Raw genomic sequence first — 25,450 nt, forward strand, 5'->3', positions numbered from 1 at the left:
ATACGCGAGGACCCCTTCAAACCTTGAACACCGTATACTCCAGTTGCAACAGCAAAATGTCAACCGCAATAAAGTTTCGGGACGTTAAAAATTGCACACCTTCCCTACTCTGCAACCACACTGGAAAAGTTGCAAAACCAACAAACTTCCATCATCGCCAACGTCGTCACCGCCAAGTTTGTCGCCGCGAGAGAAGTGCATCAGATCAAGCAAAAGGAAAAAAAATAAGGCAAAACCGCACAGCTCCCCAGATCAGGTCCTGGCTCCAAAAATGGAAGTGGTCCGCCCAATTCAGTCGCAGAACGACGCGAATGCAACGCAATTTCTTTCAGCGTTTTTACCCGTTCAGCGTGCGAATCCCGAGGGCGAATTGTGGTGTGCGAGCCCTGGTGACGGGTTTGCGCCAGGGGCGGAAGCGGTGATTGAAATGGAGATTTTTATGAGAAAGATCATTTGCAGCTTTGCCAAACAAAGTCTCAGGTTCATTTAGATTGTTTTCTTTTGATTTGTTCCGGTTTATTTTAATTTATTTGTTTGAAGCAATGCTTTTTGTGTTATTTGTATTATATTGTTCAATTTTGTTTACCTATTTAATTTATTTTTTTATTTTTGGTCCAGCTTGTTTCATAGTTCTTTTTATTTTTAATTGCTCAACATTAGTATGTCATATCAAATACTTATTTTCTGTTTAAGTCATTTTGTTTCAATATTATTTGTTCAGCCACTATTTAATTTCTTTCGTACTCGTTGTACATTTAGTATTATTTTTTTTACAAATATATTTTGAATGTTATGTTTTGTAATTACAGCTCAATTGTAATTACAGCTCAATCGTTTCGGTCTATTTAATTTTGATTGTCATTTTAAGTTTGTTTCATCTCAAATAGCTCGATTGCATCTGTTAAATTTAAGTTTAATTTTTTACAATATTTAATTTTTTTGTTAATTTTCAAAAATTCAATTTATTTTATTTACCGACATAAACATTTAACAACTTGTGTGAATGACTGGTTCATAGATATTGCAACTATTTCTTTTTCATTAACCGCTTGGTAACAGAAGGTTCTTCAAATGTAATTAAACAAAAACTAGGGAAAATTTGGCCAAAAAACCTAGTGAACTTTTTGTTGATTTGTTCGTTTGAAAACACAATATGTTTGGTTTTATTTTGCATTTGAATTTTTGCTGCATGTTTTGGTTTATACATTTTTCAACATTTTTATTATTTTCTTGGTTCTTCATTTTGGTAATTTTGGTAGCTTCGTGGATTTGGTTTAGTTAGTTTAAGTTTATAATTTAATTTTTATAACAATTTGATTTTTTTACTAACTAAGTAGAATTTGGTTCCTATCATTCATGGTTTTTTTAATTGTTCCCGCCTTCTTTTTCCCTTATCCTTTTGTTTTTTTTTTCGTAATGTTCTTTAAAAAGTTTTTTTTATGTTGGTTGTTTTTTTGGTTTGTTAACATTTTGCAAAATTATGGTTTGTAATGTTTTAAACATTTTTTATTGTTTTCTTCAAAAGTGTTTTGTTTCTTTCCTTTAGTTTCAATTTGCTCCATTATGATTCGTTTTTTTTCTAGTGTTATTTTTTCAATGATTTTTTTTTAATTTTTTTTTTATTCTTCACGAGTCATTTTGGACAACTCTTGTTTACTAAAAATCTTCCTTTATGTTTCATGTTTTTCTTAATTCATTTGTATTTTTTTCAATTTATTTTTCTATTTTTGATCGTCGAATATTTTTTATATTACATTTATCTTTTAATAATGTCGTTTTTTTCAGATAATATTTGTCTTTTTCTAACACCTCTATCATTATATGCTGCCTTTATTGCTTTTTTAAATATTTTTTTCTATGCATGTTTTTCTTAATTTTGCCCATTATCATTTCTTGAGTATTTTTTGAAAAGGTTCTATAAGCTATTGTGTTTCATGTGTTTATAGGACCTATTTAAAAACCCGATTTAATCCCACCTGGGGTGAGATAAAGTCTTTCTTACTAAAGAATATAACAATGGTAGAATTTCTTTCAATTAAAAACATCGAGTTTGTTTATTTATAAGGTCAGCACAAAAGAAAGTGAAATGATACAAAAATTTTATGATGAAAGCAAAGTAGTATAATTCATATGTTTCCCAAAAGAAATTTAAAGTGCAATTTCCACCAAAAGAATATTTTTAATCGTACATATCCTTAATCAAACAAGCGTTTATGACAAACGCGAACAAGCAAGCAAGCTTCCCATGCGCCAGTGACAACGTTCACCACGGTTTTGGTTTTCTAGCTTCGGTACGAGCCCATTTGTGTGTTGGTATTTTGATTCACCGTAACAGCGCTCGTAACAGGCTTTGACAGGTTGCGCTCGAATTTTGATTTTTGTCTGCCTTCACAATACAAGTGAACCGCGTGTACCGCACGGTGCAGGGAAGCTTGCCATTCAGCTTCTACGAAAGTGAGAGAGTCAGATATGGCTATTTTTACAACTGCAACACTACACACTCAATTGCGAGTACCTTAGGTAGAAAGCAATTGGCGTCGCGAGCATTGAAAACTTTGAAAACGATATAAACGATGAAAAGCTAAGAAAGCTCTTATTGGAATTAAATGAACACAGACTTAAACTTACGAAACCACGAAAAAATCAAGCATAAATTTAGGCGATTTTAGGAGCACACGGGAAACAACTTGATTGTAGCTGGATGAATGTCCTATGTAACAAAAAAAATTGCATAAACATTGGACAGTTATGCAAAAATGGACAGGGCAAAAGAAACTGAAAAGCTACGATATCTTACATGTTGTAGGAAACATCGGTAGACAAGGTACTACAAAACGAGTATATCTCGAGCCACAAAATATATGCGCCAGCATTCTCGCGCCAGTATTCGAAGCTCAACTTGACAACTTGTCGACGAAGCGTCAAAGTGTCGAAAATCGATGCAATGTGATTTTTCAGCGATTTTTCCGATTAAAATTCATGGTGAATCGACATATTTACGAAGATGGAAATGAAGTCCACCCATAAAGTAAAACCTATACCTTTCTTTAGTAAGAAAGGCAAAAAAAAACTCTACATTTAAACTGTAAAAATAGTATCTAGTGTTTTTTTTAAAAAGGTCCTATAAACTTTTGTCTTTTATATGTTTTCATATTTAGTTTTCTTTAATTTTTTATAATTTTTTTTTCGAATATTTTCCCATTTTTTTCTTAAACCTTTCACTTCTGAAACCCCGAACTCGTCGCCTCGATTCCGATTCGCACCAGATCCACTCTCTCCCTAGACCCTCCCCTCTCTGAACCGCTCATTTGCGGTGTATGCAGTTTTTGTGCAGAACAGTTCTCTTTTCATTGGTGTAGTACCTTACCTACAAGGAAGCCCTCCTGGTCGAACTTGAATTGCCGTTTTCAGCGCAACTTTGACAGCAGCGGTTTCGATCGAGGCTGAGATTTGTGACGCTATGGTAGCATTTTTCTGCCTTCAGTTACTTACTTAATTTTTGAAAAGTGATTTTGGAGAAATTTTAAACTTGTTACAGTTTTTAACAATTTTATTTTTGAATGATTTTTACTTCAAAGTTACCGTCTTTACCCTATGAAAGTCTTCTTGAACAAACGTCTAAAGAAAAAAAAAACCTTACATCGAATTGTTCAAGATGTTCGAGGTATTGTGCTTCTTCCTAACCGACAGCCTGGGCCAGGTTGTGAGTACCTTGGTAAGTGGTTCGCATCGACAAGACACGCAATTCCGTGCGACAAGTCAGGAAAGAAAACCGCAGTCAAACGGTAGTTTCATCGCAGAAATGTTTGATCGCTCTGCCGAGAACTAGGAAAGAAGGAAAAAACAGAGGCGGTCATCTTGGGGGTTTCCAAATTTTAGATTCAGCATAACCTCGCTCATTTTGACAGTTTTGTTTTGATGGCAAACGCGAGCTAGCTTTCGTCTCCTTCACAATAACTCCTCAAAACCTGTGTGACGACGACTGTGAATGATCGATGGTGCCGCGGTGAAGATGGTCAATGGCCTTTGTCTTGTTCACTGTCCCGGTATGGCAGCGTGTGTCCCCACGCGGATGACACGGTTAACACTCGTGGCAGATCCTTTTGTTCCCTGCACTGGCACTGGGTTTGGCTTACTGGGTTTGTTGTCTTGAGTTCTCGACCAAGTGACCCTGATTTTTGTTCAAACCGACGGCCTACTTTGGGGGATTCGTTGAAGATCGTTTCGTCGCCATCGTGCTAACTTGTCGTACGTGCATTTTGGGCCAAATTGAGTTAAGAACGCCATTTTGTGCAGCTCACAATGCCTCACCTTTTGACCTTCACAGATCCCCAAAATTCGATTTCAATCCTGAGATATTTAACAACCCGGGCAGACGGTTATAACAAAATTAATAGTATTTCAATAACAAATCCTGTTAAAATAACAAAAAGTGTTATTATTTTATCCTGAAGTTCAACTTCAAGAAGCAAAAATAATAACAGTTTCTGATAAAATAACAAAATTTTGTATTGAAGTGATATTATATTAAAAATGTTTAATAACACGCTAATAAGAGGAAATGTTATACATTTCAAAAACTCTCCTAATAACAAAATTTGTTATTCGTTCGGTATACTGACTTAGAAATAAAATTACCATAAATCGCACAAATGGAAAAATTTCTAAGTGTCCATAACACAATCAGTTATTATTTTTTCTTTTGTTAAATATGTTTAGATCTTTGAGATAATTTTGTCTAATTTCGTCGGGGTCATTATTTTGGCCATGAAATGGGGTCCTTAAGCCAAAATTATTCTTAAAAGTTGAAATTTTGAAAGTTGATTTTTTAATTATTTGATATACCCCCCAAGGGACTTTGTTTAAAATAGTTAGAACTATGGGATAATTTTGACCAATTTCGTCAGGGTCATTATTTTGGCCATGAAATGGGGTCCTTTAGCTAAAATTTTTCTAAAAAGTTGAAATTTTGAAAGTTGATTTTTTAAATTATTTGATATACCCCCTAAGGGACTTTGCTAAAATTGGCTAGAACTATGGGATAATTTTGACCAATTTCGTCGGGGTCATTATTTTGGCCATGAAATGGGGTCCTTAAGCTAAAATTATTCTAAAAATTTGAAATTTTGAAAGTTGTTTTTTTTGATTATTTGATATACCCCCTAAAGGACTTTGTTTAAAATAGTTAGAACTATGGGATAATTTTGACCAATTTCGTCAGGGTCATTATTTTGGCCATGAAATGGGGTCCTTAAGCTAAAATTATTCTAAAAAGTTGAAATTTTGAAAGTTGATTTGTTTTTAATTATTTGATATACCCCCTAAGGGACTTGTTTGTTTTGTTTGTTTTTTTATTTGGAGGTGGGGAAAAGCCCCTTTGAGTTGTGTCAGAGGACACTCTCTCAGAGAGGCACAAAACCACCTCGTCTTAACGCATCAACAAGTTTACAAACTCCAATGATACAAGACGAGCATACTTAAATCTAACAAATTATTACAATTAACGATTAACATTTATGTCACTTTCCTTAAAATTGGCTGAAATTGGCTAGAACTATGGGATAATTTTGACCAATTTCGGCGGGGTCATTATTTTGGCCATGAAATGGGGTCCTTAAGCTAAAATTATTCTAAAAAGTTGAAATTTTGAAAGTTGATTTTTTATATTATTTGATATACCCCCTAACAGGGGCGCCGACTTTGGGGGGGCACGGCACTTTTTGCCCCCCCTAAAATTTGGCTGGGGGGGCAGCCCATACATTGTGCCCCCCCAGAAATTTTGGAAAAATATTCTTATTTCAAATATAAAAAAAACAGAAATAATTGAAAATAATATCTAAAACTTAAATGGAACATTGTTTGTACACACTGATAGAATTCTTGTAAGCGAATCCGCAAAATAGTTCAAAAACATTTGTTGTTTTCGAAATCGCTGAAATTTTTTGAACAAAATTGTTTACAATTTTCTGGATTTAGATGCATTTTTTCTAAATCGACAACGTTTTATCTATACCACTGTGCTCTCTAGGAAAATCAGTAAGCTTAGTACAAGAGCACAGTGGCATCGGTATATGATTTGAGAGATGTCGTCAACATAGATTTTACGGATTTGCTAAAAATATTTCTATCTGTGCATGTTGTTCCAAAAACAAAACCAATGTACTTTTTCCATAGCACCTCATCTACAATCAAACTTAAGCAAACTCTTGCGAAAACAATCATCAAGTTTTCAACCGCAACATTCTGCGATTTGCCATTGTAGATCAGGATTTAGCGAGTATAAACTGAAACACTTTTCAAAATGGTCATTTGTTGACTGCTTTACATTAACAAAAATGCTGATAAATTCGATAATTTTTTGGGTAATTTTAGAAAGGATTTGAAAAAATTTCAAATACATTTGTTAACCGTTAACCGTTCTATACCAATTTTAGCTGAAAAATACAATTGTTTCAAAAAAAGTAAATTTTTGAAAACTAGCGCACCGCTTTACTGAGAAACCGCCGAATTTAAACATAATCTGAGACAATTCCACATTATAATCTAAAAAACACAAGTGTATCGCCTTCTGCAATTTATGATCGATTTAAAAAATAAAAAGGCTATAGAAATTTTAACTGCACCCTCAAAAAATATGCCAAAAAATCAGAAAAAAGAAAAAAAAAGAAAATTTTCAGGAAATCAGCATTATTGAATATTGGGAATCCATTTTACAACGTTTTTTCTTAAATTCTTAAATTCTTAAATTCTTAAATTCTTAAATTCTTAAATTCTTAAATTCTTAAGAAATTAATTGATGTATCATAATTTTTAAATTTTTTTAAACATTGAATTATATTGTTATTTTTAAATTTCTGATTGCTTAAATTTCTGAATTTCTGCTTTTGATTTCTTATCATTTTCAAGCCATGAGTTTTTTTAACCCTAGAATTTTTTTATTCCGTATTTTTTTATTTTGGAGTATTGAATTTTGTGTATCTGTAATTTTTTTCTAATTTGCCGATTTGAAAAATAGATGTTTTTTTAAATGAGTATTTGTATTTTTAAATTTCTGAAGTTTAAATTATTTATTTTTATTATTTACTGTTACTTCTAGATAATAAGTGAGAATATGCCAATGAGAAGGAATTCGCCTTCCAAACATATTAAAAATTCCCCACAATTAACATTCTCAATCATGTTTTGATTTATTATCTTTTTCGTAAAAAAAAGGATTCCGGATGAAAAAAATCTAATCCCATCGTAATAAAATTATTAAAATTCGTGATATACAATAAACTTTAACATCTAATCGCCAATCTTACCTATCGATTCCAAAAACAACCGTGCCCCCCAACATTTTGGACTAGTCGGCGCCCCTGCCCCCTAAGGGATTTTACTAAAATTGGCTAGAACTATGAAATAATTTTGACCAATTTTATCGGGGTCATTTATTTCACCATGAAATGGGGTTTCAAGCTAAAATTAATCCGATAAAATTAACTTTTGAGAGTTCATTTTTTTTTTAATTTTGTTATATTCCCTAACGGAATTGATTTATTTATTGAAAATTTTTGATGTGTGAATAACAAAAACTGTTATTATTTTCACAGAGCCAGGAAGTCGGAGCTGACGTTGAAGTTCGAGCTGGAGTGATACCTCGGAGACTGCATCGGATTAAGCAAATTTTCAGCAACTTTTACTTGGAGTCGGAATCTGTGAAGTCGGGTATTTTTGGAGAGCTGAAGTCGTCGTTGACGTCATATCCTGCATCCAGAGTCGGAGTTGTCTTCAAAGTATGGATTCAAAGTCGCTTGGAGGTACCCGACTCTGCAGCCCTGACTAGTACAGAGGAGTTATGGCAACTGCAGGTTTATTTGCAAATTCCAAATAAACCATAACAATAACTTTTTTTGTTATGGAGACATACCAGTTCAATAACATTTTTTGTTATTATGCTGCTCCACCTCTTCGCACAAAATAACTAATCTTGTTATTCCTTCATGATTCCTTCTGTGTTATTGGTTTGTTATTGCAATAACAACATAATAACAGTTTAAGTTATTCTTCGAACAAATCTTTGTTATTGATTTTTGTTATTTTAACAACTAATCCGATCATCCCAATAACATATTTCGATCTTCTCACAATATCAAAAACTGACCTTCCAAAGTTATTTTCGTCTGCTCGGGAAAAACCGAAAAAACTCCGTGCATTTTTGTCACTTTACATATGAAAATAGTTTCAATCTTGTCGTGCTATCTTGTCACTCCATGAAAATTGATGTAAGTGCGACAAAAGGCAAAAGGGATTTCAGGCCAGGAAAGGCAGGATGCGTTTGTCGCATGTACAAGCTAGACTACCGTAAACATTTGTAATTGGGTAATTCTCCGCCAACTCACACAGCAGTTGCCCCGACCCCTCTTCGATTTGCGTGAAACTTTGTCCTAAGGGGTAACTTTTGTCCCTGATCACGAATCCGAGGTCCGTTTTTTGATATCTCGTGACGGAGGGGCGGTACGATCCCTTCCATTTTTGAACATGCGAAAAAAGAGGTATTTTTCAATAATTTGCAGCCTGAAACGGTGATGAGATAGAAATTTGGTGTCAAAGATACTTTTATGTAAAATTAGACGCCCGATTTGATGGCGTACTCAGAATTCCGAAAAAAACGTATTTTTCATCGAAAAAACACTAAAAACGTTTTAAAAAATCTCCCATTTTCCGTTACTCGACTGCAAAAATTTTTGGAACATGTCATTTTATGGGAAATTTAATGTACTTTTCGAATCTACATTGTCCCAGAAGGGTCATTTTTTCATTTAGAACAAAATTTTTCATTTTAAAATTTCGTGTTTTTTCTAACTTTGCAGGGTTATTTTTTAGAGTGTAACAATGTTCTACAAAGTTGTAGAGCAGACAATTACAAAAAATTTGATATACAGACATAAGGGGTTTGCTTATAAACATCACGAGTTATCACGATTTTACGAAAAAAAAGTTTTGAAAAAGTTGGTCGTCATCGATCATGGCCATTCATGGTCACCCGCGACAGACACGGACGACAAAACAAAGAGAAACGCAAAAAGTAACTTTTTCAAAACTTTTTTTCGTAAAATCGCGATAACTCGTGATGTTTATAAGCAAACCCCTAATGTCTATATATTAAAAATTTTGTAATTGTCTGTTCTACAACTTTGTACAACATTGTTACACTCTAAAACATAACCCTGCAAAGTTAGAAAAACACGAAATTTTAAAAGGAAAAATTTTGTTCTAAATGAAAAAATGACCCTTCTGGGACAATGTAGATTCGAAAAGTACATTAAATTTCCCATAAAATGACATGTTCCAAAAAATTTTACAGTCGAGTAACGGAAAATGGGAGAATTTTTAAAACTTTTTTAGTGTTTTTTTTCGATGAAAAATACGTTTTTTCGGAATTCTGAGTACGTCATCAAATCGGGCGTCTAATTTTACATAAAAGTCCCTTTGACACCAAATTTCTATCTCATCACCGTTTCAGGCTGCAAATTATTGAAAAACATCTCTTTTTTTGCATGTTCAAAAATGGAAGGGGTCGTACCGCCCCTCCGTCACGAGATATCAAAAAACGGACCTCGGATTCGTGATCAGGGACAAAAGTTACCCCTTAGGACAAAGTTTCACGCAAATCGAAGAGGGGTCGGGGCAACTTTTCCCGATTTCATGTGAGTTGGTAGAGAATTACCCAATTATAACTCGGGACTCCAGCAACTAACTTCAACCAAACTTTGGGACAATGCACAGAATGGTGAACCAAACAAAACGTGTTTGTTATTGTTCACATTGCGTGCTCTCGTTTTTGAATATTCAAGGTCAAACATTAAAACGCGTTTTTCTCGGAACGTCAAAATGGCGGGTGCGACAAGATAGCACGACGACGTCGGTTTGATTCTTGGTTAAATACCTAAATGTGTAGAGGTGAGATGGCATGGCAAGCTGCGATAACGTTGTTTCAAGGAAGATTGTCAATAAATGCAATCAAGAGTATTTGGCATTAGCTGGCGCAAGGTTTTTGTTTGGGTGCAGTTTAAACAGATTTTTTTGTATGTTTACGACGTATCAGCTTTGTAAATCTCCTGAGTTTAGGACCGTTTCTCTGCGATGATAGCCCATCGAATCCCCCGAAATACCGTCACTAATTGCATCACGATATCGATCCCTTGCCAATATAACTCTCCCAAAAAAAAACCTACAACATGAAAAAATACGCACAAAGCCTGTCCTTTGCAGATCTTCGATCTGCCGCAAAGACCGTTATGAAGCAATAAACGCCATTTGCTGCCGGTCCAAATTGGTTGTTTTCGACGAAATTAAACGATTTCACAGAGGCCCCTCCAGGGACCCCTCGTATACCCCTTGAAACTAACCTGAAGGTGCTCGCGCGCGCGAAATGGTTATACGATGTTTAATTAGGAGTGAAATACTGTTCATTAAAAATTCTTTATGTTCACATTTTGGGCAGTTTTCCTCGATCTTGGCGCGTCGAACTTTACGATCGGGGGTCTGGGACCCAAGATCTTCACAGAACAAAGAACGCTGCCTTCTCTCGGGACTCGGGAGGAAGTGTACGAAAAGAACACGATTTAATTTGAGGTTTTAGTACCGGGATTTTACTGACTTCAGCTTGTTAGCAGAGCCATCTTCAGGGCACTTAAACTGTTCCCGGTAATCCTGTTTGCAGTAACGAGCTTTTCTTGCACAGAATTCCTCCAGGCAAAATCAGCCAACTCGCCAACACAAACTTTCACCACCAGACGAGAATAAAAAACAAAACCAAACATTCGCCAATCGAACTCACCCCCTCCGGAATATTGGTCACACTTTAGAGTCTAAAAACAAACAAACAACCGTGATGTCACGATTCCGATCCGTTCCGGGGTGGCGAAAGTATTCCGGCGGTCCTTTTTGGCCGTTAGACGGGCACTGCTGTCATAATGGCCCCGAGGGCCGCGCGATTCCTTTCCTTTGGCTGCCAGGGCACATGTTTTGACAGCGCTGCTAATTTGCATACAATTCAAAAGCTTACGAGCCACGATGAGTCAGAAAGTCTCGCGGGATGGACCACCAGAGCGGGTGCCGTGGCTTTGGAGTGTTGTCGATTCCGAGATGTTTGTTGATCTTTTATAGGGCGCTGAGTTTAGGATATGCGATATCGACGACGTCGTGCTATCTTGTCGCACCCGCCATTTTGACGTTTCGAGAAAAACACGTTGTAATGTTTGACCTTGTATAAATAAAACGTAACTTAATCCACCCTAGGGTGGTTGGTGCCTTCCTCACATTTAAAAGGTGCTATCCAAAATAGACACAAAAGGGCGATGTTTTTCAGTGTTTTATAAAAAAAAGTGTTTTATCAATTTGATTCAATATTTATACCACTAGATTGGATAGTCTTTATATTGCAGGCACGGGTCCCCCACAGACCGTTATTATAAATAAAAAATATCCACCCAAACCAATGATTGGACATGGTTCCTGGGACCATTCTGCACCTCTGGGCCGAGTTTCAAAATATTTGCCGGCAGAAATTTTGAATACGGTCAGTTTTAGTGTTTCGTGTAGAAATTAAGGGGAAATCACATGTAAAATGCGTAGAAAAAGATCAAAGTTTCAATATTTTAACTCCAAAACATTACTGATCATGGTTTTAAATTGTATTAACTTGTAGCAGAATGATATAAAAACGATTAACAGCACTGACTTAGCCGGATTAAGCCGAAGTTAAGTGACTTAAGTATATTATTTACAAGGTTATACCTTAATATTAAAAAAACTCCTACATCAAGAAATTTAAAGTCAAGGAAAACTAGATAGCACAAAAATAACTTAAAATGGGGTGACTTTGTGCCAAGGGGTGACATTGTACCAATAAATGCATAAAGATTTCTTTGACAAGCTTGAATTTTGTGTTAATTTATTTACTTGTAGACGGATTAATTTGGTCTATTTATGTTCCCACAAAGCAATTTGATGATATTGCTACGCAAATCTGCTTATTCTGTTTGAATAAAGCCTGTTGATTTAAAATTTAATTAATTAAATAAATTTAAAATCTCCTGGAATCCTCCAAATTTGAAAATTATGCTCACGTTTTTCAGTTCTGAATCAATTCCTTCTGAAATTAAATAAATCAATCAAAATATTAGGGAAACAAATTTTGTGACGTGGCAAGTTTGTGACATAGCAATTAGAATAAAATTGTTCTTTTTTGTTTTAAAACGTTTACAAATTTCAATCTTACGAATGAAATCCGGAGAGTACTCCAGCTATCATTTAGCTCATCTATTTTTGTGGTCCTGAGTAATGATTATACTTAGCAAAAGTTTAATGGCACAACTTCCCACAGGATTAATATTTCAAACCAACCAATTATTTTTCAACATTGCAGTTATCGTCATAAAATAAAAAAAATAAAATAAAATAACTTTTTATAATTGAATAAAATAATGTTGATACACTCATAGTTAGGATTCAATAAAACATATTATTGATCATCAAGAACGTTCACTAATAATGTATTCATCAAAACAAATCCTACTTCTGCCCAATGTAAAAACACAATCGATCTTTTAACAAGCTTGGCATATCTTATGAAAACATGAAAATAGTACAGTTAAATATCAAATCAAATCAAATTGTTCGCTCTACAACATTACCAACCAAACTGGGGTGAGAGGCAACCACGTTTAACACTCTAACACCGAACCCGATATAGTCAAGTATGTATAGGCGAGGTAAGTTTTCAATGTGACTTGTGTCCTAAAACTCTTGTCGGGGTCAAACGGTAAGGCTTATGAAACTAAAGCTTTATCTATTTTATCTATTTTTTTAGTGTTTCGTACTTATTGAACTTTTTATGTCAGAGGACATAATCTAAGAACAATATTTGCAACGATTATACTTTGCAATTCAAGCTTATCGAACTTGGTGTTAAGCTATCTGGCTATTATAAAATCGTAAAATTTGGCACAATGTCACCCCTTGGCTCAAAGTCACCCCATTTTAAGTTATTTTTGTGCTATCTAGTGAACCTTGACTTTAAATTCCTTGATGTAGGGGTTTTTTTTTAATATTAAGGTGTAAACTTGTAAATAATATACTTAATGGCCTATCTACAATCACTTAGCTTAGAAAATTTCACTTAGCTTAGGAATTTGAATCAATGGAAATGAATCTGAGTTTCTACAATGGAAAAGTAATCAAATTAGAAACTGACGTTTGGTTTGGAAAATTTCAAAATCTACGGTAAGTTGACGTTTCCATATCAAAGGTAAACAAACAACTGCATAGCAACGTATATCAGCCCAGCAAGTTTTCTAAGTTGATTGTGGATGACGAACGTAAGTTGCAGACTTTCCTAAGTAACTACTTTACTTAGATGTTCTAAGCTAAGTGATTGTAGATAGGCCATAAGTCACTTAACTTAGGCTTAATCCGGCCAAGTCAGTGCTGTTAATCGTTTTTATATCATTCTGCTACATGCTAATAGAATTTAAAACCATGACCAGTAATGTTTTGGAAATAAAACATTGAAACTTTGATCTTTTCCTACGCATTTTACATGTGATTTCCCCTTAATTTCTACTCGAAACACTAAAACTGACCGTATTCGAAATTTCTGCCGGCAAATATTTTGAAACTCGGCCCAGAGGTGTAGAATGGTCCCAGGAACCATGTCCAATCATTGGTTTGGGTGGAAATTTTTTATTTATAATAACGGTCTGTGGGGGACCCGTGGCAGGGCACTTATATGCTTACCCCTTATGATAGGGTAGCCAGATCCCCAATACAATTCGTGCTTGTTGAAAAGGTCTTTTGATTACCTATCCAACGATATGTCGCATGAGAGATCCGGACAACGGTTTCATCTAAATATCTGAGAACCAGCCTCCAAAAAGTGCATAAATAACACTTAAGTGCTTATGACTTTTGACAGGGTTGTCAGATCTTCAATGTCTTGGATGCGTTGGAAAGGTCTTTTGATTACCTATCCAACGGTATGTCGCATGAGAGATCCGGACAACGTTTTCATCAACATATCTGAGATCCGGCCTACAAAAAGTGCATAAATAACACTTAAGTGCTTATAACTTTTGATAGGGTTGTCAGATCTTCAATGTCTTGGATGCGTTGGAAAGGTCTTTTGATTACCTATCCAACGGTATGTCGCATGAGAGATCCGGACAACGTTTTCATCAACATATCTGAGATCCGGCCTACAAAAAGTGCATAAATAACACTTAAGTGCTTATAACTTTTGATAGATTTGTCAGATCTTCAATGTCTTGGACGCGTTGGAAAGGTCTTTCAAATACCTTTCTGAAAATGTATAACATGACAGGTTTTCTTACAAAAACCACCCTTTTTACAATCTTTCGAACTGTAGTCAAAATAGTTTTTTTAGCATAACTTTTGAAGTACTTAACGAAACTGCATAATTTTTAATAGCGACTTATGGGACCCCAAGACGGATCAAATGAAGCCAAAATGGACAAAATCGGTTCAGCCAGTCTCGAGATAATCGAGTGACAATTTTTTGATCAACATCCCACCACACACACAGACATTTGCTCAGAATTTGATTCTGAGTCGATAGGTATACATGAAGGTGGGTCTAGGAGGTCTAATTGAGAAGTTCATTTTTCGAGTGATTTTATAGCCTTTCCTCAGTTAGGCGAGGAAGGCAAAAACGAAAGCACACAATGTAAACAATAACAAACACGATTTGTTTGAATGACAATTATGTGCACTGTTCCGAAGTTTGGTTGAGGTTGGTTGCTGGAGTCCCGAGTTATAATTACAAATGTTTACGGTAGTCTAACTTGTACGTGCGTCAAACACGTTCTGAACTGAAATTCATTTGGCCAGTTGTCGCACTTACATCAATTTTCAGGGAGTGACCAGATAGCACGACAAGATTGAAACTACTTTCATATGTAAAGTGACAAAAATGCACGAAGTTTTTTTTCGGATTTCGTTGAATATCTCAGGATTGAAATCAAATTTTTGGGGATCTGTGAAGGTTAAAAAGTGAGGCATTGGTAGCTGCACAAAATGGCGTTCTTAACTCAATTTGGCCCCAAAATGCACGTACGACAAGTTAGCACGACGGCGACGATATGTTAAAAAAGGGACGATATACAAAATAAAAAAAAATCATCATCAAATCATTATTTCTCTATTGAAAATAGAATTCATTCTATTAGAGAAATATTTTAGCGTAATTTAAATCACCAAACAGCAAAAATCAAACTGCTGCAGCTGCATCGCAATTCGTCATTCGCCATCCCAAATAATGCGAATTCCATCGCACCAAAACATTCCACGAATTTATTTCTTGCGTCAATTTCGTAGCAGCTTTTTTTCTGTTGCCCATCAACGCCATTAGCAGCATCAATTCTGCTCGAACATGTGCCGTGCATTCTTTATAACCCCCGAGGCAGCCATAAATCAAGATTCTGCCCATGTCAACCGTCGATCATCAAACTCGCGTCGAGTCCAGCGACGATAGATCAGAGGATATTTACTTTGTTGACTCGTCGTAAAAAACTGGACGTGCACTTTGAGAACGTTTGCGCGCGTGTGTGACTTTTCAAGCAAATATTGACCGTTCACACCTGAAAGGAAGTTTCTGTTGCATTTACAGGATGGATTTAACGTTTTTCACACCTGGCTGCGAAAAAGGGATTTGCAATTTGCACTAAAAGAATGCAACTTGTAATGAATCAACCCCATTTTAGTGTTCTGCATAAATTGTGGCACAAAGCAAAATCGCCATTCGTTCGAACTTTTACCGGAAAACACCCATCAGCCGGCACCCTTAACGATCTACAAGCCATGTCTAGTGAGGCACTTCCGCAGTTATGATGCAGATTTCCTTTCCTTTCCGTCGTCGTCAGCTTGATCTGATATGACACACGTTCTCTCTCTCCTAGCAACATGTGCGATTATCGCAACATAAAAATGTCTCACCAAGCACGGCACATTACCGCACCACCATCAGTAGGTAATGTTGCGAGAAAGTTTCGTCAAGATCTGTCCGGTGCTGATACTGTCATCTTCGGCTATGGTCACGTATGGCACGTTGAAGGAACTCGAACTCCTAGGCAGGTTGTTATCGGCGGGCACTGTTAAAAGCTATTTGAAAAATATTGATTTTATTAAAAACATGAAATCTTAAATTTTCAGCTGTGGAGTTTGGATGAAATGAAATGACACGAATTTCTTAAATTCTTAGATATTAATTAATAATCGAAGATTGCGTAATCTTGCATAGAAATTTTCATAGTTGAAAAAATATTTGATTGTGAAGTATTGAATTTCACTTTGGAGTAAAAATATAATTGTAAAGAATCATATGATTTTTCCAGCCTCTGACATCAGCACTCAGTTGAAGGCACTAAATCATTCAAATGTAAAATTATGTTAAATAAAGTTGAAATTTTAAGAAAAAGTCATTTTTAGCTCGATACTTACAATTAGACGAAGGCACTAAATCAGTTTAATTACAGAAAAAACGAATTTCTTCCATACCAATAACTGCAGCAAAAAAAAAGTTAAATATTTGAAAGTTAAAAATTTTGTAGGTTGAATATTAACTCTTTTTTGAGTAATATTACATAAAAAATGTGTAAAAATGTGAACTTGATGAATATTTATCAAAAAAAACTGATGAATATTCATCAACTCCTGATGTAATATTATACATTTTTTTCGCCACAAAATCTGTCACCATTTCAATGATGTTAACATCATTTTTTTTCTGTGAGGTTCTCTTTTGGGTGTTTTTCTTGAGCACTAAATCTAAGATATCGGGCACAAAATTGCACTCAATGAGCTCAAAATTTTCGCAGAATAGCAACATGTGTAATTTGACTTTTGAACTTTGAATAGCGATTTGTATGGAAACTATGAGGGCACAAAATCTGAGAAATAATGCACTGAATAGCACTAAATGAGCACTAAATTTTAGCACGAGAAAATATTCAAAATGGCGACTTGTTAAATCTGACTTTTGAACTTTGTATGGCGATTTGTATAGAAATTATGAGGGCACTAAATCTGAGTAATATGACACTAAATAGTACTAAATGAGCACCAAATTTTAGTTCGAAAAAATAATCAAAAAGAGTGACATGTGTAATTTAACTATTGAACATGGTGTTTCATTTGGAAACTATGAGGGCACTAAATCTGAGGAATAGGGTTCTAAATGGCACTAAATGAGCCCCAAATTTTAGCACAAAATATATTCAACATAGCGACATGTGTAATCGGACTTTTGAACTTTGTAGTATGACTATTTGTATAGAAACTATTAGGGCACTAAATCTGAGGAATAGAGCGCTTAAAAGCACAAGTTTAACACAAAAAAAAAAAACAAAATGGCGACAATTGTAATCTGGCTTGTATTTTGAACTTTGTATGGTGATAGGTGTGGAAACTATAAAGGCACTAAATCTGAGGTATAGGGTACTAAATAGCACTAAATGAGCACTACATTTTAGCACGAAAAAATATTCAAATCACGTCATTTGTAATCTAACTTTTGTACTTTGTATGGCGATTTGTATAGAAACTATGAGGGCACTAAATCTGAGTAATAGGGCACTAAATAGTACTAAATGAGCACCAAATTTTATTAATTTCATTATTTATTTATACATGTAGAGTAAGGACTGCTCCTTTTCAATTACTACAATTAGAGTTCGAGAGTGTGTAGTTCTTCTTATTATTATATGGCTTTGCCAACTTAACCACTAACAGCGCTTGTTAATTTCTCATGCCAAACCAGTTTATGCATTCTTTTCGGAACTCAATCGGTGAATGTATATTTTTAATGGAGATAGGAAGCTGGTTCCAATTAGCAACGCCCCTAACAAAAAAGCTTTCATTGTAATGTGATGATCTGTGCTGTGGTATTATATAATTTCTTGTTCGTGTACTGCGAGAATTTAAAAGTTTATCAACTAGATATCTAGGGGTAGAAGTATTAATTATTTTAAACAGAGTAAGACATGACCTAAGCTCATAAAAGTTATTAAAAGAACAGCCAAGTAAATTATGCTGGAGGTGAGAAACCCTGTCATATCTTGATAGATTATAGATATAACGTACGCACGCGTTTAAGGCAACACGTAATTTATTAATAGAATTAGCTGCAGCATTAAGAAAAAGTACATCACCATACATAAAATGCGGAAGTAGGAGAGATTTGAACAGTTTGAGCTTTGTTTGTATTGGCAACATACTTGAAGTCATTCTTAGATGCCTGAGGCCGTTGTAGATTTTTCTACATTGCCCATTTATATGACAATCCCATTCAAGATTATTTTGCATTATTATTCCAAGATTAGACGCCTCAGTTACATATTCAATAATATTTTGTTCAAGAAAAATCTCAGGTAGGGTAGAAACTCGTCTGTTCCGAGAAATGAACATGACTTTGGTTTTAGAAGGATTGATCGGCAACAAATTACGGGTAGACCAGCGGAGAATTTCACACAAATCATCATTTAAAAGCCTTGCCATTTCAGTGACGGGCCGAGAATTTGAAGCTAAATACAGTTGAACGTCGTCAGCAAATATATGAATCATGCAATTCTTGAGAACGGTTGGAAGATCGTTTATAAAAAGTGAGAATAAAATTGGACCAAGAATTGAACCTTGAGGTACTCCAGAAATGATATCAACGGGAACAGATAAAGTGCCGCCAGACAAAACAGATTGAGATCTTCCTGTTAAATAAGACTGAATTAGTTTAGCAGCTTCTATAGAAAAGTTATATTTTAATGATAGTTTGTTAATTAATTTAGAGTGAGAAATGCGATCAAACGCTTTGGAAAAATCTATAAACAATAAAAGTGCTACTCCTTTGCGATCTATAACTTTTAGTATATCATCATGCACTTTAAGTAACGCTGTAGTTGTACTGTGTTTAGATCTAAATCCAGATTGAAATCTATGTAAATAATCAAAGTTATTTAGATAAGTTTGTATTTGAGCTTTCAAAATTTTTTCAAAAACTTTTGAAAGAGCAGGTAAAATACTAATGGGGCGCAAATTGTCCAAGGCTAGACTTCTTGGTTTCTTCTTAACTGGTATAATTTTTGCTGACTTCCAAGCTCTTGGAAATTTTGAAGTTGAAATGGCTAAATTAAAAATATATGTTATTTTATCTACAATTAAAGGTAATATTAGCTTAATAAATTTAAGTGGTATTTGGTCAAGACCGATAGCATCGGACTTCATAGAACTAAGCGCTAGGATAACATCATTTATATCTACCGTTGAAAATTTAAAGCCATTGTTATTTGGCAGCAAGGTATGAGGAGGCGTATTATCTTGCGTAAAATTAGAACTAAAATGGTAATTTATTTCATTGTTTGAATTCAAAAATTGCTCTACACGAGGTTGTTTACTTTTGACATTAATAACTTTAAGTTTCTTCCAGAGAACTTTACTGGATTCTGCAGTGTTTAATCGATTAGCGACGTATTTTGATTTGGCAATATTGATTAAGTTAGTAACCCTATTCCGAAGCCTTTTAAACTCATCAAACCTTAAAGTACTTCTATCCGCTTTCCATAAGCCATAAGCCAGATCCCTTTCAATCATAGCTTTGAGTATGTCATTGTTGAACCATGGGTTTTTTCTTGGTATATATTTACATAAAGGAACAAAATTTTCAAAAAGTTGTTTAATATTTACATTAAAGAAATCAAGAGCAATTTCAGAATCAGTGATTGAATACAATAGATTCCAATTTATAGAAGCCACAGCATGATCTAAGGCTTGAAAATTAATTTTGTTATAATTTCTAAATAAACTAAAGTTTGATGTATTTGATGTGTTCAGATTTAAAGTTGAGAATATTATGTCATGTCTCGAAAAACACGAAGCAGAAACTTGATTGAATTTTAGAACAAAATCTGGATCATTTGTTAGAAGGAGATCAATTGAACTTCCTCCATAATGAAAATGAGTAGGTTGAGTATTTATGCAACTTAATCCATAGGTATCAGTAACATTTAGAAAATTGTCTGTAATAGTACAAGATTTTCTGATATCAGTATTGAAATCACCTATAAAAATTATTTTGTTGTAATGTAGAGAATGATCTGCTAGCTTTTGAGAAAGAACAGTTGAACAATCAACTCTCGGGGGATTATAGAAAACACCAAGTAAAACTTTTTCACCTGCAATTTCCATCTCAAAAAGCATGAATTCAGTTATATTATTTGATTCATTTTTGGAACATGACAAAATTTTGCAGTTAATACCCGTTTTAAAATACACACAAATACCACCTCCACGAGTTTGCTTGTTTCTATCATGTCTTACTAATTTGTATCCATCAAGGGATATTAATTCATCTTCAATTTTTTCAGTAAGCCAAGATTCAGTAACACAAATAATGTTCGCTTTACTATTAGTAAAACATTGCTTAAATTCTTCAAGCTTGCTCAAACCTCTCGCACATAAACTTTGGACATTTAAATGACATATGTTGAGCTTATCAGATTCCATTGCACAGTTCATCACAATACGAGGAATGGACGAGCTTTGATTTGTATTCGGAGCTAAACCATTATTAGCCAACATCGCGAACAAATGACGGAATTAACGGTAAATGCATATTCCAGGTTGGCATTTTGAAATTAACAAAGCAAAACAATAAAGAGTGATCGTCAATCATTATTATAATCATTATATAAGCCAATTATTACAACTTCTACCAAGGTGTGATTCATGAAGAATAGCGCAAAATGAATAGGGTAGAATAGAGAAGGGTAGTGTTGAAAGGGATAGACGGAAGAATTATACTTAAGGGCAGTCCTCAGCGGGTCAGAATTGCAAAAAAAAAACCGCCGCAAGCAGCAGCAGGGTTCAACAGCACTCGTACAGCAACAGCATCCAAAACAGCAGCAGCGTTCCCAGCACACCAACAGCACGTTCACAGCATCCAGAAATAGTACAGCAACGTAAGACTTGCACGAAGGAAGGAGTCATGGACTAACTAAGGATAGGAGTCACGGATTAACTTGGAAGGAAAAAAGAAAAGCTTGTTCAGGAGAGGTTTAACTTTCAGGAAGGATGAAAACACCGGGATTAAGGATGGGAGTCATGGATGTTGTAGGAAGGAAGAGAGAGCGCTTTAAGGAAAGGGTTAGTTGGTCAGCTGCTCCATTGAGAGTACTGGCCGAGCTTCATCCTCCGCACGGGTTTTCACTTGCACGAATCCATCCTTGGTGAAAACACTGTGCAGTTTGCCATCCTTCTTCAGCTTAAGAGCACTCCCTTTGATTGCTCTTGCCAGTTCCGTCAGATTTTCGTTTAGGTAGATCCGCTTGTTGATCGTGAAGCCCAGGTGTGACAGCGACAGGTTGCGCGATGAGAGATATCGTCGGTAAAATTCATCTCGTGCAGCTCTGAAGGTAAACTGGAGCAGCAACGGGGGAGCAGCGCCGTCAGCGATTGGAAGACGAGCCAGCCTTTTTGTGTATATCAACGGACGATCTTGATCGCTGTAACCCAGGGCAAGCGAAACACTCCTAACGTAATTTGAGATGTTTTCCGATGACTGGTACGGCACACCAGACAGCAGCAGATCGTTTAGTTTACCGCAAATGAGGATCCGTTCATAATTGAGGCTGACGTTGTCCTGGGTTTTGGATAGTTCAGCAGACAGCTTGTTGACATTGTTGGTGCATTCGTCTTTGAACTGCTGCATGTCGTCGCGAAGAACAGCAAATTCAGACTGCAGATCCGTCTTACAGCATTCAATCCTCTCGTTGGTTTCCTCAAACATAGATTTCATTCGAGAAAAGAGCTGGTCCAGGGATTGAACCGGCTCATCCTCCGATTCTGATTTGGTCAAGTCTTCCCTCGATCGCTTGAAGCTCATCGTTGGTTTTGTTTTGATTCTGATCAAAGTAGTGTGTGTATCAGCGGGTGAACGAGAGATGAACCGTGAGTGCCACTAGAAGATTTATCGTAGCAAAATGGCGTGGCCTGGGGTAGAAGATGATGGCTCGTTTCGGCAAAACTTTATCGCCCACAACTCCACAACTAGTAGACGATCAGCGCGTACTCCAGGAACCACAGCTGCTTCGGATAGAACTTCACAACTCCAAAACACGATACGGTCAGAAATCCGGTTTAAACTCGGTTAAATCTTCATCCGAATCACAGACAATAAAGTCACTCTTTATCTGAGCACATCCCACAGCACATTATTTTAGTTCGAAAAAATAACCAAAAAGTGTAATTTGACTATTGAACGTGGTGTTTCTTTTTGAAACTATAAGGGCACTAAATCTGAGGAATAGGGTTCAAAATTGGACTAAATGAGCGCTTAATTTTAGTACAAAAATATTCAAAATAGCGACTTTTGTAATCTGACTTTTGAACTTTGTTGTATGACGATTTGTATGGAAACTATGAGAGCACTAAATCTTAGGAATAGGGCGTTAAATAGCACTAAATGAGCACTAAATTTTAGCACAAAAAATGAACATGGCGACATGTGTAATCTGATTTGTATTTCAAATTTTGTATGGCAATTTATATGGAAACTATAAGGGCACTAAATCTGAGGTATAGGGCACTAAATAGCACTAAATGTGTACTAAATTTTAGCGCAGAAAAATCAAAATGGCGACATGTGTAATCTGGCTTGTATAGACCGTCCAAAAATCCATTTTTTGAGTTACGTAATAAAAGGACGCTCTTATAGATTTATTGTTTTTAAATCTGAAGAGTTCATGGAAGAATGTTATATTTTATGATTTTTGAACTATTATGAAAAGATTTTTATGTTTACATTTATTTGAAAATCAAGTTCATCAGCATCCAAAATGGCAGGGAAATGAAAATTTCTAGATGAGAAATATTCTTACTTTAAATTGTTTCTGCAAACTTGCATTTTAAAACTAAATCACTGGAAGATTCATTTTCCACTGTGCTCTCCGAGCTGCCATCAACTTGAACAACAAAAGTCGTGGTCTGCGGTGAAAAGGGCAACGATAATGAAGTTGCTCATAAATCCAGCAAATTAAGCATTTCCTATGCCCGTGCGCGCGCGTGCGCTTCTCAAAACGCTCTCCCTAATCATATGGTGCATTGTTTTGGACCTTTAAGCCCGAGTATGTTTCCACACGTATTAACTTCCCCCTCCCCCCTTTTCTACTTATTCCACGTGCACTTCAAGTCGCCACAACAATATTTCAACTTGCCTGCTGAAGAAAAAAAAAGATAGCCGATTCAGATAAATTTCTGATCTGTGCGGCAGCAACTAAAGTGCATATCAGCCGACGACTCGACTACGTACAATATGGCACACACAAGGGGGAGAGACCTCTAGGGGCCACCGGTTGTACCTGATGATGTCGATGATGACGATACGCGGGGACCTCGCGGTTGATTGGTGGTGTAGCAGCAGGGTTAGGGATGCTTAAGATTTTGGGAATTTTGAGTTGAATCTTTGGATTTTTTTTGAATCTCTTGAATTTCTTCAATCTATTGAGTCTCTTGAATCTCTTGAATCTCTTGAATCTCTTTAATCTCTTGAATCTCTTGATTCTCTTGAATCTTATGAATTTCTAGAATATCTTGAATTTTTGGAATCTCTTGAATTTTCTTTAATCTCTTCAGTCTCTTGAATCTCTTAAATTACTTGAATCTCTTGAATTTCTTGAATCTCTTGAATCTCTTGAATCTCTTGAATCTCTTGAATCTCTTGAATCTCGTGAATCTCTTGAATCTTATGAATTTCTAGAATATCTTGAATTTTTGGAATCTCTTGAATTTTCTTTAATCTCTTCAGTCTCTTGAATCTCTTAAATTACTTGAATCTCTTGAATTTCTTGAATCTCTTGAATCTCTTGAATCTCTTGAATCTCTTGAATCTCTTGAATCTCTTGAATCTCTTGAATCTCTTGAATCTCTTGAATCTCTTGAATCTTTTGAATCTCTTGAATCTCTTGAATCTCTTGAATCTCTTGAATCTCTTGAATCTCTTGAATCTCTTGAATCTCTTGAATCTCTTGAATCTCTTGAATCTCTTGAATCTCTTGAATCTTTTGAATCTCTTGAATCTCTTGAATCTCGTGAATCTCTTGAATCTTATGAATTTCTAGAATATCTTGAATTTTTGGAATCTCTTGAATTTTCTTTAATCTCTTCAGTCTCTTGAATCTCTTAAATTACTTGAATCTCTTGAATTTCTTGAATCTCTTGAATCTCTTGAATCTCTTGAATCTCTTGAATCTCTTGAATCTCTTGAATCTCTTGAATCTCTTGAATCTCTTGAATCTCTTGAATCTTTTGAATCTCTTGAATCTCTTGAATCTCTTGAATCTCTTGAATCTCTTGAATCTCTTGAATCTCTTGAATCTCTTGAATCTCTTGAATCTCTTGAATCTCTTGAACCTCTTGAATCTCTTAAATCTCTTGAATCTCTTGAATCTGTTGAATCTCTGCAATCTCTGCAATCTCTGGAATCTCTTGAATCTATTGAATTTTATAATCTCTTGAATCTTTTGAATCTTTTGAATCTATTGAATCTCTTGGATCTCTTGAATCTCTTGAATCTCTTGAATCTCTTGAATCTCTTGAATCTCTTGATTCTCTTGAATCTTATGAATTTCTAGAATATCTTGAATTTTTGGAATCTCTTGAATTTTCTTTAATCTCTTCAGTCTCTTGAATCTCTTAAATTACTTGAATCTCTTGAATCTCTTGAATCTCTTGAATCTCTTGAATCTCTTGAATCTCTTGAATCTCTTGAATCTCTTGAATCTCTTGAATCTCTTGAATCTCTTGAATCTCTTGAATCTCTTGAATCTTTTGAATCTCTTGAATCTCTTGAATCTCTTGAATCTCTTGAATCTCTTGAATCTCTTAAATCTCTTGAATCTCTTGAATCTGTTGAATCTCTGCAATCTCTGCAATCTCTGGAATCTCTTGAATCTATTGAATCTTTTGAATTTCCTGTATCTCTGTTGAATCCAATTCAACAGATCTGACCACCCCCACCTCGTGGAACAACCCTCGGTCAACTCTAATCGCGCGCTCGTAATTGCGTTTGCACCCGGTCAGCCCGGTGAGTTCGACCCCGACTCCGGTTCGGAATGGCGGCGTTTACATCCCCAGCTCTCCGCCATACGGAGAAGGAAAGGAGGTGCCGCAAAGCGTTATCGAGATTTATGTGATTGAAGAAATGTATGATTAATGTAATTACGGAACCGGCCAGGCGGCTTCAGTTCGCACGGAGAGAGGTCGCGAGGGGAGGGGGCAGGCCAAACGATCCTGTACCCGTCACATATCGGGAACTAATCTAATGATCGGTGAATTATGCGCCACGATGCAGCTGGCGGTGAGGGGAACTACGGGGTAAGGTGGGATTTCTTGAGGTAAGTCATTT

The 25,450-nt window shown here is 35.6% G+C and overlaps 2 protein-coding genes across 2 annotated transcripts in view; both read right to left on the reverse strand.

The window, feature by feature from the left end:
* Window positions 1-25,450, reverse strand: part of LOC120414410 (semaphorin-5A) — a 340,087-nt gene that overhangs the window by 77,408 nt on the left and 237,229 nt on the right. The window lies entirely within an intron of this gene.
* On the reverse strand, window positions 19,123-22,249 carry LOC128093573 (uncharacterized). Its single transcript, XM_052710950.1, has one exon. It carries the CDS (start codon window positions 21,929-21,931, stop codon window positions 21,194-21,196), a length of 738 nt encoding a protein of 245 aa, XP_052566910.1. The 5' UTR covers window positions 21,932-22,249; the 3' UTR covers window positions 19,123-21,193.

The sequence above is a fragment of the Culex pipiens genome, chromosome 3 (genome assembly GCF_016801865.2).
Source record: "Culex pipiens pallens isolate TS chromosome 3, TS_CPP_V2, whole genome shotgun sequence".
NCBI classification, from domain to species: domain Eukaryota; kingdom Metazoa; phylum Arthropoda; class Insecta; order Diptera; family Culicidae; genus Culex; species Culex pipiens.